Source organism: Eulemur rufifrons, chromosome 10 (genome assembly GCF_041146395.1).
Source record: "Eulemur rufifrons isolate Redbay chromosome 10, OSU_ERuf_1, whole genome shotgun sequence".
Lineage (NCBI taxonomy): Eukaryota > Metazoa > Chordata > Mammalia > Primates > Lemuridae > Eulemur > Eulemur rufifrons.
Genome location: NC_090992.1, coordinates 7,626,649 through 7,641,907, shown reverse-complemented (window position 1 = coordinate 7,641,907; position 15,259 = coordinate 7,626,649). Strand labels below are relative to the sequence as shown.

Here is a 15,259-nt window from a genome sequence, read left to right as displayed (position 1 = left end):
CCGTACAGAATCAGATTTGCCGAGCAGAAAGCCTGGGTCCCAGCCACTCTTCTTTCTGACTTGCTTCTGTGACTGCGCAGAATATCACCGGGAGTAGATCGCGGGCTCCAGCTCTTGCAGCTCATTGGCCAACAGCGGCGCTCTGAGTCGATTTAGAAAACTGCAGTCAGAAGCCTTTGCAAATTCAACAGGATTCAGTATTCCCACAGATATGTTGGACTAGTGTACAGGGAATTGGCCACTTCATGAGTTTTGGATGTGTTTATTTTCTAGTGTTTACTACCTAAGAAGATTCCTTAGGGATGGGATCCTATAGAAGAGCCATCAACCCACTAAGAAATTTAAAAATTTGTCCTTTTAAAATCAGAGGCAATGTAAATATTGAAGAACCAGGCGAAGTCTTCTCTCCAGATGTAGAACAAAGACCACGTGGGAAAATAGCCCCACCAAGAAAAATTTTGACAGCCACGAAATTATGCCCAGTATTATCTTCAACCTGATGTGCGGATAATTTTCCCCCTCCTTTCATCAGAGGAAACTGAAGGAACACTCAAAGCTATATAGGGCATGCTCAGAATAAAGGTAGCCAATACTATAAAAATCTTCCTCGTTACTTATAATAGAGATTCATGAAAAGGATTATTAAATGTTTTACATTGTCATCGTAAAGAGAATATAAAGGTACAGCCTAGTAGGTTGCCACAGGAATTTAATGACATGAAATGTTGAGAGTATTTTATTTTTATCCTCTATTTAACTGGACTATAGATTGCAACTTAACAGAACTTTATCACTACCTCTGAATCAAAATAACCTTCTTAATATCAAGTTTCAAAGCCAACCCTTTCTTTTTGTTCTCCAAGATCCTGGTTGAGAGCTCCTAATAAGTTTAGACTGTTTAAAAATATAGAACTATCTCCCTCCCCCAGCCAAATACCTCGTATCCTTTTTATTCACCTAATTCCAGTTCAAGTATAATGCCTTAAATCTTTTTTCTCAGTCTGGAATTCCATAAGCACAAATCCTATCCTTAGGTGCTCAAAACACTTAACATTTTTCTCGACTTCAAGAAAAATTTAGGCATCTGTTGGAAGACTCCCCTTTACTGCAAATGAAATTCTTTTTGCCCAAGTACTATTATAGATATTCAGTTTACAGTTAATTACATTACAGTCAATCCCTAAATGAGAAACAAACTTGAAAAGGAGCATAAATATGCAAGTAATTTGGGTTAAATATCTAGAAGTGATGTGAGAGTGTTGAGTTAAACTGATTATGAAAATGATTCCTATGACCAAAAACCCCAGATAAGTCTCCTTTCCTCACTTGGCTTTCCTAGACATCGCTTCAGATAACATCTTTGTCCTTGGGTAACTGTCATGGCTTCAATAACACGTTGGTTCTGAATACAAGAATTGAGTATACTTTTTGTAAAACAAAATCAGCTTATAAAAGAAAAAAGGGAGGAATCAATGACTCTTAGGTATGTTGAAAATGAACAAAATACTCAGAGGAATACCTGCTAAATCAGTCTAAATATTCACCCTCATCTTTTATATTCTCAAACTATGATATATAAATAAATCTGAAAAATATAAGTATCTTCAGGAGATTTGAAAATAACTTTTAAGAAGCATTGAGTCAAAATTATTTCTATATGTGAATTCACTACATTTAAAAACCTTCCACAAATACACACACAGACATTAAAGTAAAAGATAAAAGGAAATAATACCAGTTCAATAATTCAATTATTTCTTCAGAAAAATCTATTGACCTCATTGTAGTAATGGGAAAGATATATAGAACGTAAGAAAAAAATGTGATCTACATTTCCTCACTCAAGAAATTCCAGTAATCAAAAGCCAGTCAATATGTCTGTTTTGATAAGATGAACAAACAAGGCAAAATTGAAATAGTCAACAAGATATTAGCATATTACCAGCCATCTGGAACAAAAATAGTATTGTTTCATGTTCAGAGAAATTTGAATGTGTGTGCGCATGTATATAGATAAGGGGAGCCAAAGGGAGCATGATTTAATAGCATTTAAATCAACAGGGCCAAGTTTGAACATTAGAAGTAATAGAAATAATGGCGAAATATAACTACAAATCAGTGGTGGCACTGCAAAATTGAAATAGGGAAATAAAAAGTGTGAATTATTCATTTGTATCACAATACATAACATAAATTGAGAGCCTCAGACACTGACAATAGAAAAATAATACTAAAATTCAACTTACTACAAAGCAAGCCAAGATAGTTGAACTTGTCCTTTAAAATCAAAAGAAAACATGCCAGCCCTAAAAAAGAACTTTCACAAAAAGTCTTCTTTTGCTTTGAAAAATAATGGTAATCTGATGAAAGGTAAAGAACACCAACTCATGTACGTAAAGAACACCAACTCATGTATTAATATTTCTCTAAATATGTATGAACTAAATATACCTCCTCAAACAGGCTAAAAAAAAAAAAGCCCCTGACAAGACTTGTGCCAAGACGCCAACAACTGGGGAGACAGAGAAATAAATCTCACCTGATTACTTGTCGGGTCACATTTGCCTAAAACGGTAGCTGAGTCTTCAGCTATCAAGAGTGGCTCCCTTTTCTCATAGCTTTCCTGGCTGATGAGCGTGTCCGCATAGTTGGGCTGAGGGAAGATGAGATGACTTTTCCGCGAGTCCGTGGTGAGGGAGACCTCCTGAGTATAGGTCTGCAGGAAAGCCCGCACCCCATCCACGCCCACAAGCTGTGAGGCGGGCACACCTGCTAGCACGCCTTCGGAAGCCTGGAGGAGGCGTGATTTGTGCCAACGATGCAGCCTGAAAGCCAGCAGCACGATGACAAAGGCCAGAAAGATACAAGAGACCGCTGCGACAGCCACAACCAGGTATAGCGTGAGAGCTGAGTCGTCTGGATTGACGGGAGACTCCAGGGTGTCCAGATCAGCCAGGACATCTGGGATACGGTCGGCCACAGCCACGGTGAGCGTGACAGTGGCCGAGAGAGGAGGCTGGCCGTGGTCTTGGACAATCACCACGAGACTCTGTTTGAGCGCATCTCTGTCCAGCAGGGCCCGCGCTGTGCGCACCTCGCCTGTGTGCAGCCCCACAGAGAAGAGCCCAGGCTCACTGGCCTTGAGCAGGCGGTAGGACAGCCAGGCATTCTGGCCCGAGTCTCTGTCCACAGCCACCACCTTGGTTACCAGGTAGCCGGGCTCTGCAGAGCGGGGTGCCAGCTCCACACCAGTGGAGCCGTCAGTGGGGAGAACAGGGTATAGAATCTCGGGCGCATTGTCATTCTGGTCCAGCACGAACAGGCTCAGTGACACGTTACTGCTGAGGGGTGGATCTCCACTGTCACTTGCTGTCACTGTCAGTTGTAGGTTGTGAAACTGCTCATAATCGAAGGATCCCAGCGCATACAGGACGCCAGTGTTAGAGTTAATAGAGACATAGGAGGAGAGAGGCGCCCCTTGGAGGGTGTCTTGGGTCAGAGAGTATGTGACCTGGGCATTCTCTTTGCTGTCTGGATCCAAGGCAGTCACGGAGAAGATGGAGGCACCTCTGGGGTTGTTTTCAGGAATGTAGGCGGAGTAAGAGGAGTGAGTGAAGACTGGAGGGTTATCATTGTCATCTGCCACATTCAAAGAGATGTGAATTTCTGTAGACAAGGGTGGACTTCCCTGGTCTGTGGCTGTCAACGTTATGTTGTAGCTCTGGACCAGCTCCCTGTCCAGCATTCTGTTTGTTATCAACTTGTAATAATTTCCATAAGTCTTTTCTAATTTAAAAGGTAAGTGGTTAGGAATAAAACAGGAGACCTGACCATTTTCTCTGGAATCTTGATCTTGCACATTTAGTAGAGCAATTACTGTACCTGGAGGAGAGTTTTCTGGAATTGAATCAATAGAAGAGGTGATAGTGATTTCTGGAGCATTATCATTCACATCCACAACTGTGACCAAAATTTTAGCGGTATTCAAGAGACCTCCGCCATCTCGGCCTTGAATTTCCATCTCATAGAATTTGTATTTTTCAAAATCCAGAGACCCCTGTACCAGAACTTCTCCAGTTTGGGAATCCAACTGGAATATTTCAGAAGCTTTGCTTTCCATATTCCGAAATGAATACATCACTTCCCCGTTAATTCCCTCATCTGGGTCCGTTGCATTTACCACCAGCACCCGAGTTCCAGAGCTGAGGTTTTCTGGAACACTCACGCGATATACAGACTGTGTGAACTTTGGGACGTGGTCATTTACATCGAGGACCACCACACGAATGGGAACGGAGCCCTTGCGGATGGGTTCTCCTCCATCTACAGCTGTGAGGAGGAGGAGGTGAGTAGCCTCTTTCTCTCGGTCCAGGCTTCCCTCCAGCACTAGCTCGGGATTCTGGGCCCCATCAGTTCCGCCTCGCACTTGCAAGGAAAAGTAGCTATTAGGGCCGAGCTGGTAGCTCTGGAGGGAGTTCACTCCCACATCTGGATCCCTAGCGTTAGGAAGGGGAAATCGCGACCCAGGAGTTGCCTGTTCACTAACTGTTACCTCTACTTCCTTTTCCTGGAAGCTGGGAGCATTATCGTTAATATCCATTATTTCCACCTCCACTCCGTAAATCTTCAAGGTGTCTTCCACAAGAATGTCCATATTTAAAACACAGGAGGACTCCGTCTCACAGAGCTCCTCCCGGTCTATCCTACCCGAAGTGACCAAGCTGCCGCCTCGCGGATTCAGAGCGAAAAGCTGTGTCTTCCCTCCAGAGACGATGCGGACTCCGCGCTCCGTTAGCTCCCGGGGCTCCAACCCCAGGTCTTTGGCTACATTACCCACGAAGGAGCCTTTGTCGGTCTCTTCTGGCACCAAGTATCGGATCTGCCCTGCCCCGAACTCCCGCAGCGTCCCCAGGAAAATCCACAGCACGACCAGCCTGCTTCGGTCCAGGCGCTGCAGCCGATTCGCCATGGCAGGGTCTGAGCCAATATTCCGCGGTTTCTTGAGCCGGTTCTGAATCGGCTTCGGTAGCTATAAAGTCCCAGGCCGTCCGCATCCAAAATATATCAGAAAGCGAAGGAAGTACTTTTTAGGTTTCCAGCATCAGGATCTGTGAGTATCCATCTCTTTCTGCTTTGTGTGGGAGGGCTGGGGGAGGGAGGAACTCGATAGCTCGCAGCAACCCATTCCCTGATTAGTGAACAGCGGCGCCTAGAGCCCAATCTTATTATTGCAACGACTAAGAAAAACACTACAGTGCGGATTCAGAGGAAATTTTTACACTCGCTTCTTCGTGAATTACACGTATTTGTAAAGCTTAAATAGTTATATACAATAGTTATATAATGTGATGTTAAAAGTTTACCAAGAGCACTTTTGAAAAGAGCAATTATTAAAAGGCCTTGCTTAATTTTTAAAAAGCTTTCAAAATACTATTGGAACTGAAAACTTTTAGGTTACAGTTGGTTCCAATTGATTTTTACTGACTGAAACGAACGGCATTTTCTGTACGTGAAAATAGCACGGTCCCGACAAAATCATCAGGTAGGATGCATGGCTGTAATTCCCACCAGTGTTTCTTTATTGAGTAAAATAAAGATGAAACGTTTGAGAAAATTTGAATAGCATTAGGGTTGTCATTTTAAAATACCACAAAATATAAAAACATATCTGTATTCCATATTTTTAACCAAAATGCATTTAAGTTTACGAAAACTTCACCTGAGATTTCCCATATATTTTACCTTAAAATGTCATTGAAAAGCAGGAGGATTGAAGCATTTTAAACTTTTGTCTTAACAGTGATAACCATAACTTTGACCTATATATATTTTAGGAACTCTATGAAAAGATTATCTAGAATCCGGAAATAACATCACTATATTGGAATATATTGGCACATAATAGGCATTATTTTAAATACATACCTGTTTAAAAGTCATCTTATCTGCTTCAACACTAGGAGTTAAAATGCTAGCCAACAGCACTGAAGAGTTATCTTTGTTGAGATTATCTTGTGTGGCTGAACAATGTTCAACAGATGTGAGAAAGTTAAATTCTGGGTTAGTTTGATCCCCAGGCACACACAAATTATAGGCAAAGGGCAAAGTTCCCTCACTATAGTTGGGGGGAACCACAGGTTCAGACTTGGAGCAGAAAACTGACCCAAAGCAGCCCCCAGCAGTAGGGCTGAAAGACTGTCGTAGCCGCAGAGCTATGGCCAGAATCACGGCGAGGAGGAAGAGCACAGAAATTAAGGCCAAAGCCACCACCAGGTAAAATTGCAGCTCCGCCTGGGGGTCAGAGGGTGCCAGACTGTCACTGAGGTCCGGCAGTACCTCTTGCAAGCTATCAGCGAAGACCAGATACAGCGTGGCAGTGGCCGAAAGGGGTGGTTGTCCTCCGTCTCGCACCGCGACCAGCAGGCGATGGCGGGCCAAGTCCCTGTCACCCAAAGCACGAACCATGCGCACCTCCCCCGTGCGCAGACCCAGGCTGAAGAGCCCGGGCTCACTGGCCTGCAGTACGTGGTAGGACAGCCAGGCATTATGTCCTGAGTCGGCGTCCACCGCCACCACCTTGGTGACCAGGTAGCCGGGCTCCACGGCACGCGGCACCATATCGAAGAGCGCTGAGCCATCGGGCCCCAGCGTGGGGTACAGCACCCGCGGCGCGTTGTCGTTGCGGTCGTCGACCAACACGCGCAGGCTCACGTTGGCGCTGAGCGCTGGCGAGCCCTGGTCACGAGCCTGCAGCGTCAGCTCAAAGGCGCGCAGCTGCTCGTGGTCAAAGGCGCGCTGCGCGAACACCACCCCGCTCTGCGCGCTAACCGACACATAGGACGACAGCTCCAGGCCGCTGGCAAGGATAGAATAGGAGACGCGACCGTTGGGCCCAAAGTCAGGGTCAGAGGCACTGACCTGAGCTATAGAGGCACCGGGCTGATTGTTTTCTGGCACGTGGACCAGGTAGGAGGACTGCTGGAAAACTGGCGCGTTGTCATTGACGTCCGTGATGTGCAGGGTGATGGTTTTGCTGGAGGAGAGGGGTGGCTTGCCCCTGTCGGTGGCGGTAATGGTGATGTTGTACTCCACGGTCTGCTCCCGGTCAAGGGCCCCATCTGTTACTAGCTTGTAGTAATAATTAGAAGAAGAATGAATCTTAAATGGAACGTCTCTACTTAAACTACACCTGACTTCTCCATTTTCCCCAGAATCTCGGTCCCGGGTTTTGAAGAGAGCCACGACAATTCCCGGAGGGGAATCCTCTGAAATCTGATCAGAGAGAGAAGTGATGATTATTTCTGGGCTGTTGTCGTTTGCGTCTAGAATGTCTATAATTACTTTACACTGTGTTGAGAGAGATCCTCGGTCCTTTGCTTCTACATTCATTGTATATCTTTCTACGTCTTCAAAATCCAGGGGCTGACGAGTTATGATGTTTCCTGTAGTAGAATCCAGAGAGAACACGTGCTGAGTTTTGTCAGCCACACCCAGGAAGGAGTAAGTGATCTCCGAGTTGAGCCCCTCATCCTGGTCAGTGGCCTTCACCGTTAGGACAGAGGTACCTGGAGGCACTTCTTCCCCAAGGCTGACCCTGTACACGTCCTGGCTGAACACTGGGGGATTGTCATTGGCATCGACCACCAGGATTCTGATCTGAGCAGTACCGCTCTGGGGCGGGTCCCCACCGTCTAAGGCTGTCAGTACTAAGTGGTGAGTGCTCTGTGTTTCTCTGTCCAGAGTCTTCTGCAATACTAATTCTGGATATTTGCCGCCATCAGGATTGTCTTTCACCACCAATGAGAAATACTCATTAGGACTTAGTTGGTATTTGCTCAGTGAATTCATACTAATATCAGGATCTTCTGCAGACTCAAGAATTGTTCCCATCCCTGGGTTGATGGATTCACTAATTTCTAAGTTTATTTCATCTTTACGGAATCGAGGGGCATGGTCATTAACATCCTGAATAACTACAACGATATGAAAAATGTTTAAAGGATTTTCCACCACAGCTTCCAGTTGCAGCTCACATCTTCTTCTCTCTTTGCATATCTGCTCACGATCTATTCGGTCCTTCACAAGTAAGTCCCCGCTCTCCGAGTCTACAAGGAAGTGCGGCTTCTCCGCGCTAACTCGCAGCTTCCGAGCCAACACATCCCGGACACTGAGCCCCAGATCCTTGGCGAGGTTCCCCACCACCGAGCCCTTGGCCAGCTCCTCGGGAATCGAGTAGCGGATGGGCTCACAGAGCGCGGGGTAGAACAAAGGCAGCAGCAAGGGAAATAGTACCTGCCGCTGGCCGGCCCGGCGCCTCTGTGCGCAGCTCCCTCCCATCGTTCGCTCTAGTTCTCGCTGGGTCCCTGTCTTTCTGGAAAGCCTAAGGAACCGCGATCCACGGCGTCACTGGAAGAGCATTCGGCCTAGGACAGGCGGAGCCTCCAGTGTCGGGGCTGGGAATCCGTGTGTGCCGGGCAGGGTCTGCGCTGCCGGGAGCCCCCGTGTGAGCTTGTTTCCTTCTCTCTGCTGTGGGCTGCGCGGGCAATCCCAGGCTGGGGACTGAAGGACCCTGGGCGTCAGCGCTTGCTCTGCACTGGCCGACAGCGGCGCCCAGAGGCTGCATGCGGAACCGCAGTTTGCCTTTTCTCTTACTTCTTTCAAGGAATCTTTTTTCCTTAATAAATACCAATTGATACCTAAAATATTTGAATCTTATTCCTGAGTGATTACGTTTTCATAACAAAATATATTTTTCACGTGGTCATAACGGTCCTATCTTTTTATATACTAAGAAGTTACATATATTTTGAATAGGTAAAATTATTTTTTCTCAAAATTTAAAAAGACACAGAAGAATATAGAGTGAAGGTCTATAGGTCTCCTCTCCCATGGCCCACTACTATTCAATTCTTTCATCTAGAGGCAGTCACTGTTGTTCCTTTTTTAAAAGTAATCCATGAAGCTGGAAGTACTGAAGATAAACAAAAAACTTGTTTGTCTTCGATTCTACCCTATATTCAGAATATAGGAAGGAAGTATAATTCTTCTATATTTACGTACTGGAATGAACCCATTGCCATATTCATTACAATCATCCACAGTGTTCTGTATTGCTTTCAAATAATTGTACTTAAAAACATTTGCTTACAATGGCTACAATGTCAAAAGGATAGTGTTTTAAAAACCAGTATTTTTCAAAATAATAGAATATTTGAAATGGAGGTATAATAATTTTCAATCTCACGGGCAGAAATTTAAAATAATAGTTTCAATGATTTTTAGTTAACAAGTGTTACCCTGAAGAGTGTGCTCTCCTTCCACATACCTATCATCGAACAAATGTTGATTGGTATAAAAAAGTCATGGTCTTATAAGTATTTGAGAAACTTTACAATGCTCTTTGACTTTATGCTACCAAGCTTAGTACAATATTAGTAATACCTTCAAATTAAGAGATCAACCAAATACAACACACTATCTTCACTGAACTATGGGCTTATCAGCATCTCCACTGATCATTTGTTTAGAATAATTTTGCATATTTCTCTACTTATATTCTAATCTCCAGAAGAAATGGCATTTATTTCTTGATTCTAAGTTCATTTTGATTCCCAGTTTCAGAGTTTTCAGAGATTTCAGTGTATCCTTTCCTCTTCACTAAGGAGCCACTGAAATACCTTTGCCACACATCTCTTGCTCCTGTTCTTGGGAACATGCACAACTTTATCTGTCTCTCCACTTCATATTCATTTTCCTCCTCAGCAATTGGAGAATTTAACAAAAAAGACAATAGTAGAACTCAAAATGTCATTCATTTAACCCTCTATAGCCTCTTTAGAATCCCTGTTGAGTAAAGAAAGTTAAATTAAAATTCTATGTCTTCCACATAGCAGCATGAAAATAGAGAGTCATATGCAAAAAGGATGCTGTGGTGTTACCAGGTATGATTACAGTTAGAAACATTTAAGCATATGTAGTTATGAATTGTTAATTGAATATTAATTATTAACAAAAATGTTAAATCTCTCTAGGAAGTATATTCTATGCAACTGTCACTACAAAGTATAGTTTGAACAATATATACAAAGACCTATTGCTGTTCTCCTTGGGAAGAACACCCTTGAGTAATCTTGGATTTGTGTTGTGTTTCCAGAGAGGCTAATACATTTGTTCCTGACATTTACCTATTCTTACCAAACCTGCCTTCAAAACAAGAGCTAGAGTTGTTTAAGGGACGAGAATTTCAGCATGTGGCCTCCCAGAAGCACATTGACAGACACTTCTATATGGAAGTCTCTCTTAGGAATTGCCAGGTTGGACTCAACAACACTATAAACTATAAGGTTCTGCAAAGCTAATCATAACATCCTTATGACAACAGGCCTTCATTGGGATTAGGTGAATGTTACCAGAAACTAAAAAAAGAAAAAAATGCCAGCCTCAATAACCATCAAATTCTACTCTTGAATATTTTAGCAAGAAGCAAGTATCATTGAAACTGAGAAAAGTGATGCAAAAATAAATATTTAAATTTTCTATCACCATGCTGCAAACTTAAAAGCAATCATAATTTTTTAAACTAGAGAAAAGAGTAAAAATACAACTCACTGGAACCAAAGGGGTATCTTCTATAGGAAACTTCGAATCATCTAACAAAGACAAAGGATCCCTTTTCTCGCAGCTTTCCTGGCTGATGAGCGTGTCCGCATAGTTGGGCTGGGGGAAGATCAGGTGACTTTTCTGAGAGTCCGCGGTGAGGGAGACCTCGTGGGAATAGGTCTGCAGGAAAGCCCGCACCCCGTCCACGCCCACAAAGTGCGAGGCGGGCACTCCAGCCAATCCATCTGCGGGAGCTTTGAGCAGGCGCGACGAGTGCCAGCGCCACAGCCTGAGCGCTAGCAGCACAATGATAAAGGCGAGAAAGACACAGGAAACCACTGCGACAGCCACAACCAGGTACAGCGTGAGGCTTGAGTCATCTGGATTGGCAGGAGACTCCAGAGTGCCCAGGTCGGCTAGGACATCTGGGATGCTGTCGGCCACAGCTACGGTGAGAGTGACGGTGGCTGAGAGAGGAGGCTGGCCATGGTCTTGGACGGCCACCACCAGACTCTGCTTGAGCGCATCTCTGTCCAGCAGGGCCCGCGCTGTGCGCACCTCGCCTGTGTGCAGCCCCACTGCGAAGAGCCCAGGCTCACTGGCCTTGAGCAGGCGGTAGGACAGCCAGGCATTCTGGCCTGAGTCTCTGTCCACAGCGACCACCTTGGTCACCAAGTAGCCAGGCTCTGCAGAGCGGGGTGCCAGCTCCACGCCGGTGGAGCCATCGGTGGGGAGAGCAGGATACAGGATTTCCGGTGCATTGTCATTCTGGTCCAGCACAAACAGGCTCAGTGACACGTTACTACTGAGCGGTGGGTTTCCACTGTCACTGGCAGTCACTAGCATCTGTATATCACGAAACTGCTCATAGTCAAAAGATCTGAGTGCATACAAGACACCAGTGTCTGAATTGATTGATATGTATGAGGATAGAGGTGTCCCCTGGATGGTGTCTTCAGCCAGAGAGTAAATAACCTGGGCATTCTCTTTGCTGTCTGGGTCGAGGGCTGTCACTGAGAAGATGGAGGCGCCCCTGGGGTTGTTCTCAGGGATATAGGTAACGTAGGAGATTCGAGAGAAGGTGGGTGCGTTGTCATTGATATCTGCCACTTGCAGGGTAAAGTGAGTTTCTGTTGACCGAGGTGGACTTCCCCCATCTTTAGCTGTCACTGTGATATTATAAGAGGATACCTGTTCCCTGTCAAGGGCTCTGTGTGTCACCAATCTATAATAATTATCGATGGACTTTTCTAACTTAAATGGTAGATTTCCTGAGATGGAACAGGTTACCTGTCCGTTCTGCTCAGAATCTAAATCGTGCACATTTAAAAGGGCGATGACAGTTCCCAGAGGTGAATCTTCAGTCACTGGACTAAACAGAGACGTGATGGTCACCTCTGGGCTGTTGTCGTTTACATCTTCTACTGTAATCAATACTTTTGCAGTTGCAAGATATGCTCCTCCATCTTCAGCTTGTATTTCTATTTCATAGAAACCTGTCTCTTCATAATCTAGATTTTCTGATATTTTTATTTCCCCAGTATATTTGTTTAGTTGGAATTTCACCAGTTGTGTGTCAGGCAATTTTCGGAATGCATATGTCACTTCTCCATTGGCTCCTTCATCCTTGTCAGTGGCGGTGACAGTCAGTAGCCGAGTGCCCACAGGCGCGTTCTCCGGAACACTCACTCGGTATTCTGGCAAGGTGAAGACCGGCGCATTGTCATTTGCGTCGAAGACAGTCACACTGACGAGGACAGTGCCGGATCGGAGAGGGTTACCGCCATCAAAAGCGGTGAGGACCAGGTGGTGAAGCGCCTCTTCCTCGCGATCTAGGGCGCGCTCCAGCACCAGCTCCGGGTACTTGACGCCACTGGCACGGCTCTGAACTCCTAGGGAGAAGTGCTTATTGGGGCTGAGCTGGTAGTTCTGTAGAGAGTTCACGCCCACATCCGGATCAATAGCTTCCGGGAGAGGGAAACGCATCCCTGGAGCGACGTTTTCGTTAATTTTTATGTCTAGATTTTCTGCTTGGAATTTTGGGGCATTATCATTGATATCAGTTACTTCTATTTCTATCCCGAAAAGTTTTACCCTATCTTCCACCAGGATGTTAAAACTCACCAGACACCTCGCGCTCTGAGCACAGAGCTCCTCCCGGTCTATCCTGCCCGCGGTGACCAAGCTGCCGCTTCGCGGATTCAGAGCAAAGAGCTGCGTCCTACCTCTGGAGACGATGCGGACTCCGCGCTCCGCCAGCTCCTGGGGCTCCAGGCCCAAGTCCTTGGAGATGTTGCCCACGAAAGAGCCTTTCTCTATTTCCTCAGGAACGGAGTAGCTGATCTGCCGGGCTCTGGCCTCCCAGGGCATCCCGAAGAAAAGGCAGAGCAGGACCAGCTCGCTGCGGGCGGGGCGATTCCTTTGAGCGGCCATTGTTGTCTTGTCACGGAATTCTCGCAAAGTCCTCACTGGACACGGTGCCTGTTTCGATCCTGTTCCTTTTTCTTTCTGTGGCTGCAGGGTGTCTCTGTAGCCTGCGCACCTTAAACTCTGGAGTGAGTTTCGCTGCAGTCCGGCAGCCGGTTTGTAGGAACTGTGAGGCTTTGTGTAATTGGAGCCCTGAGAATCCGGATTGAGCTCCTAGTAGGTGAACAGCGGCGCTCAGAGTCCTACGAAGTTACTGCACCCACCATATATGCAATAGAAAGCAAACGCTACTCTATCTCTGTGGGATTATTTTATTTTACACTAATTATTTGGTTTCTCCACTCATATCTTTAAATCAATTACTATTTGGAGGTTTCTTTTGGAGGTGAGATAAAATGGAATTAAAGGGCTATAAAATATTACATGATAATTTTTGGTTAAATCTATATTTGCAACGCATTTTACCAACGGAAATGTACCCACGTTAAAAGGTAAACAATGCTTATTTTAGGTCCTAGGAGTGTCTAGCAACATTCAGAAAAGTCTTACAATTTTATTTTAAGTTGTGATTTAAGTAGTTCAATTTTATTTATTCATATAGACCATATTATTAAGAGATATATTCCTTATGAGATAATTCACTTTGAAGCTTTTAAATTTTATTTAATTAATTAAATGTGTTTAGCTTAAGATTGTGTAAGAGTTTTCAAAATATTCTTTTCTAAAATAGTTTTATTGAGCCTTAATGAATATTTTTATGAAAATGTACTTTATCTTATAGACATATAAGTTGACCTATTTAAATTAATTGAGCATATGATCATAAACTAAAAGGAACATATATTACAGTTGCAAATTAAATGTTTGCATTGTAATGGGAGGAGAAATATGTAGAAGAATTTCAAGTGCTAAAATTTTTAAAAAGTTAGATATAGTAATGTAGGTTTTAAACAAATAATTGCTTATGTCAGAAGACCTGTTTCCATCAGAACTTTGATGCAAATATGAATAATCTCTTCTCTTAGGCAGTTTGTATGGAAACCCAAAGTAAAGTGGTTCACACATTTTCAATTTTGTGTGCTCATCAACCCAGCAGCAGTTCTTCTCTCAAATGTGAGGGATATAGAGGTTTACTTTTTTCATACACAGAAAAAGTTGTTCAGAAGTGTTTATGTCACTATGCTTTGAAGGTATGGAACTCTTCAAAGATTTTTATCCTTTTTCTTCAAAGATCTTATATCACAGAATCAGAGACACAGATTGAGAGCAAAGACAGTAACATTTCATTTGATTTCTTGAAAACGTCACTATCTTGAAATGTAGAGAAAAAGAGATGGGGAAAGAGCACAATTTGAACCACTCCAAGAAGAGATAAGGACCATAAATAAAGAGGAAGCCAGAAGGACCAAAACTAGAGGGAAAAATTCTTTAAGGGAATTAGTTTTAAGTTTTGGGGACCATAGAAACATTGAAAATATGTATGAGTTTTGAATCCTCTCCCAAGAAATATTCATACATCTATAACTTTGCATATAATTTCAGAAAATTCATGGTTCTGTCAATCAGACTCCCCTCAAATGCTTACAGTTTGAAAAAAAACTATTAAAATAAATGAAGAAAGATACCTAAAGGCACCTAATAGATTATTTGCAATAAATGTTTCTTTGAAATGAGCACCTGCTATGATATTTATTGCATGCCTGAGTGTGTGTGTTTGTAGATTTTTTAGAGTCAGGATCTTGCTCTGTTTTCCAGGCTGTAATGCAGTGGCATGATGATAGCATCATAGCTTACTGCAGCCATGAACTCCTGGGCTCAAGCCACCTTTCTGCCTCAGCCTCCAGAGCAGCTATGACTACAGGTGTGCACCACCACACCTGGCTAATTTATTTTTTCATTTTTTATAGAGACAGGGTCTCACTATGTGGCCCAGCCTGGAATGCCTGAATATTTTAAGCTTTAAAAAACATATAAATAGCATAGGAAAATTCACTTTAAGTCTTAGCAAATTTGACTAGATAGGCTGTTTATTAATTCATCTTATTAGAAGACAAGACCACTACTTCTGTTCTGTAATCAGAACTTGACAAGATATCTCCAATCTGATGACATTCTTTTACCAAATGATAGAGCAATTTATGAGCTAAGTAAGTCTTGAAAAATATAATTGACAAAAAGTAAACATTGAGAAGACAAGATGGAAATTAGTTATGGGTCTTAAAAATATGACTCC

General features: G+C 43.7%; 2 protein-coding genes across 11 annotated transcripts in view; both read right to left on the bottom strand.

Annotated features, from left to right (window-relative positions):
• LOC138392916 (protocadherin gamma-C4) overlaps positions 1–15,259 on the bottom strand; it is a 141,357-nt gene that overhangs the window by 57,666 nt on the left and 68,432 nt on the right. The window contains exon 1 of one of the 10 annotated variants that reach the window (XM_069483787.1): positions 5,926–8,519. The exons of the other annotated variants lie outside the window; for them this stretch is intronic. Coding sequence (XP_069339888.1) covers positions 5,926–8,337 — 2,412 coding nt within the window. The 5' untranslated portion in view covers positions 8,338–8,519. Of the gene's footprint in view, positions 1–5,925; positions 8,520–15,259 lie in introns of those variants that run through there. 10 annotated transcript variants of the gene reach the window in all.
• On the bottom strand, positions 8,346–13,032 carry LOC138393262 (protocadherin gamma-A10). The gene is made up of 2 exons (XM_069484449.1): positions 10,609–13,032; positions 8,346–8,423 (listed from the first exon to the last, which is right to left on the bottom strand). The coding sequence occupies exons 1-2, from the start codon at positions 13,030–13,032 to the stop codon at positions 8,346–8,348; spliced, it is 2,502 nt and encodes an 833-aa protein (XP_069340550.1).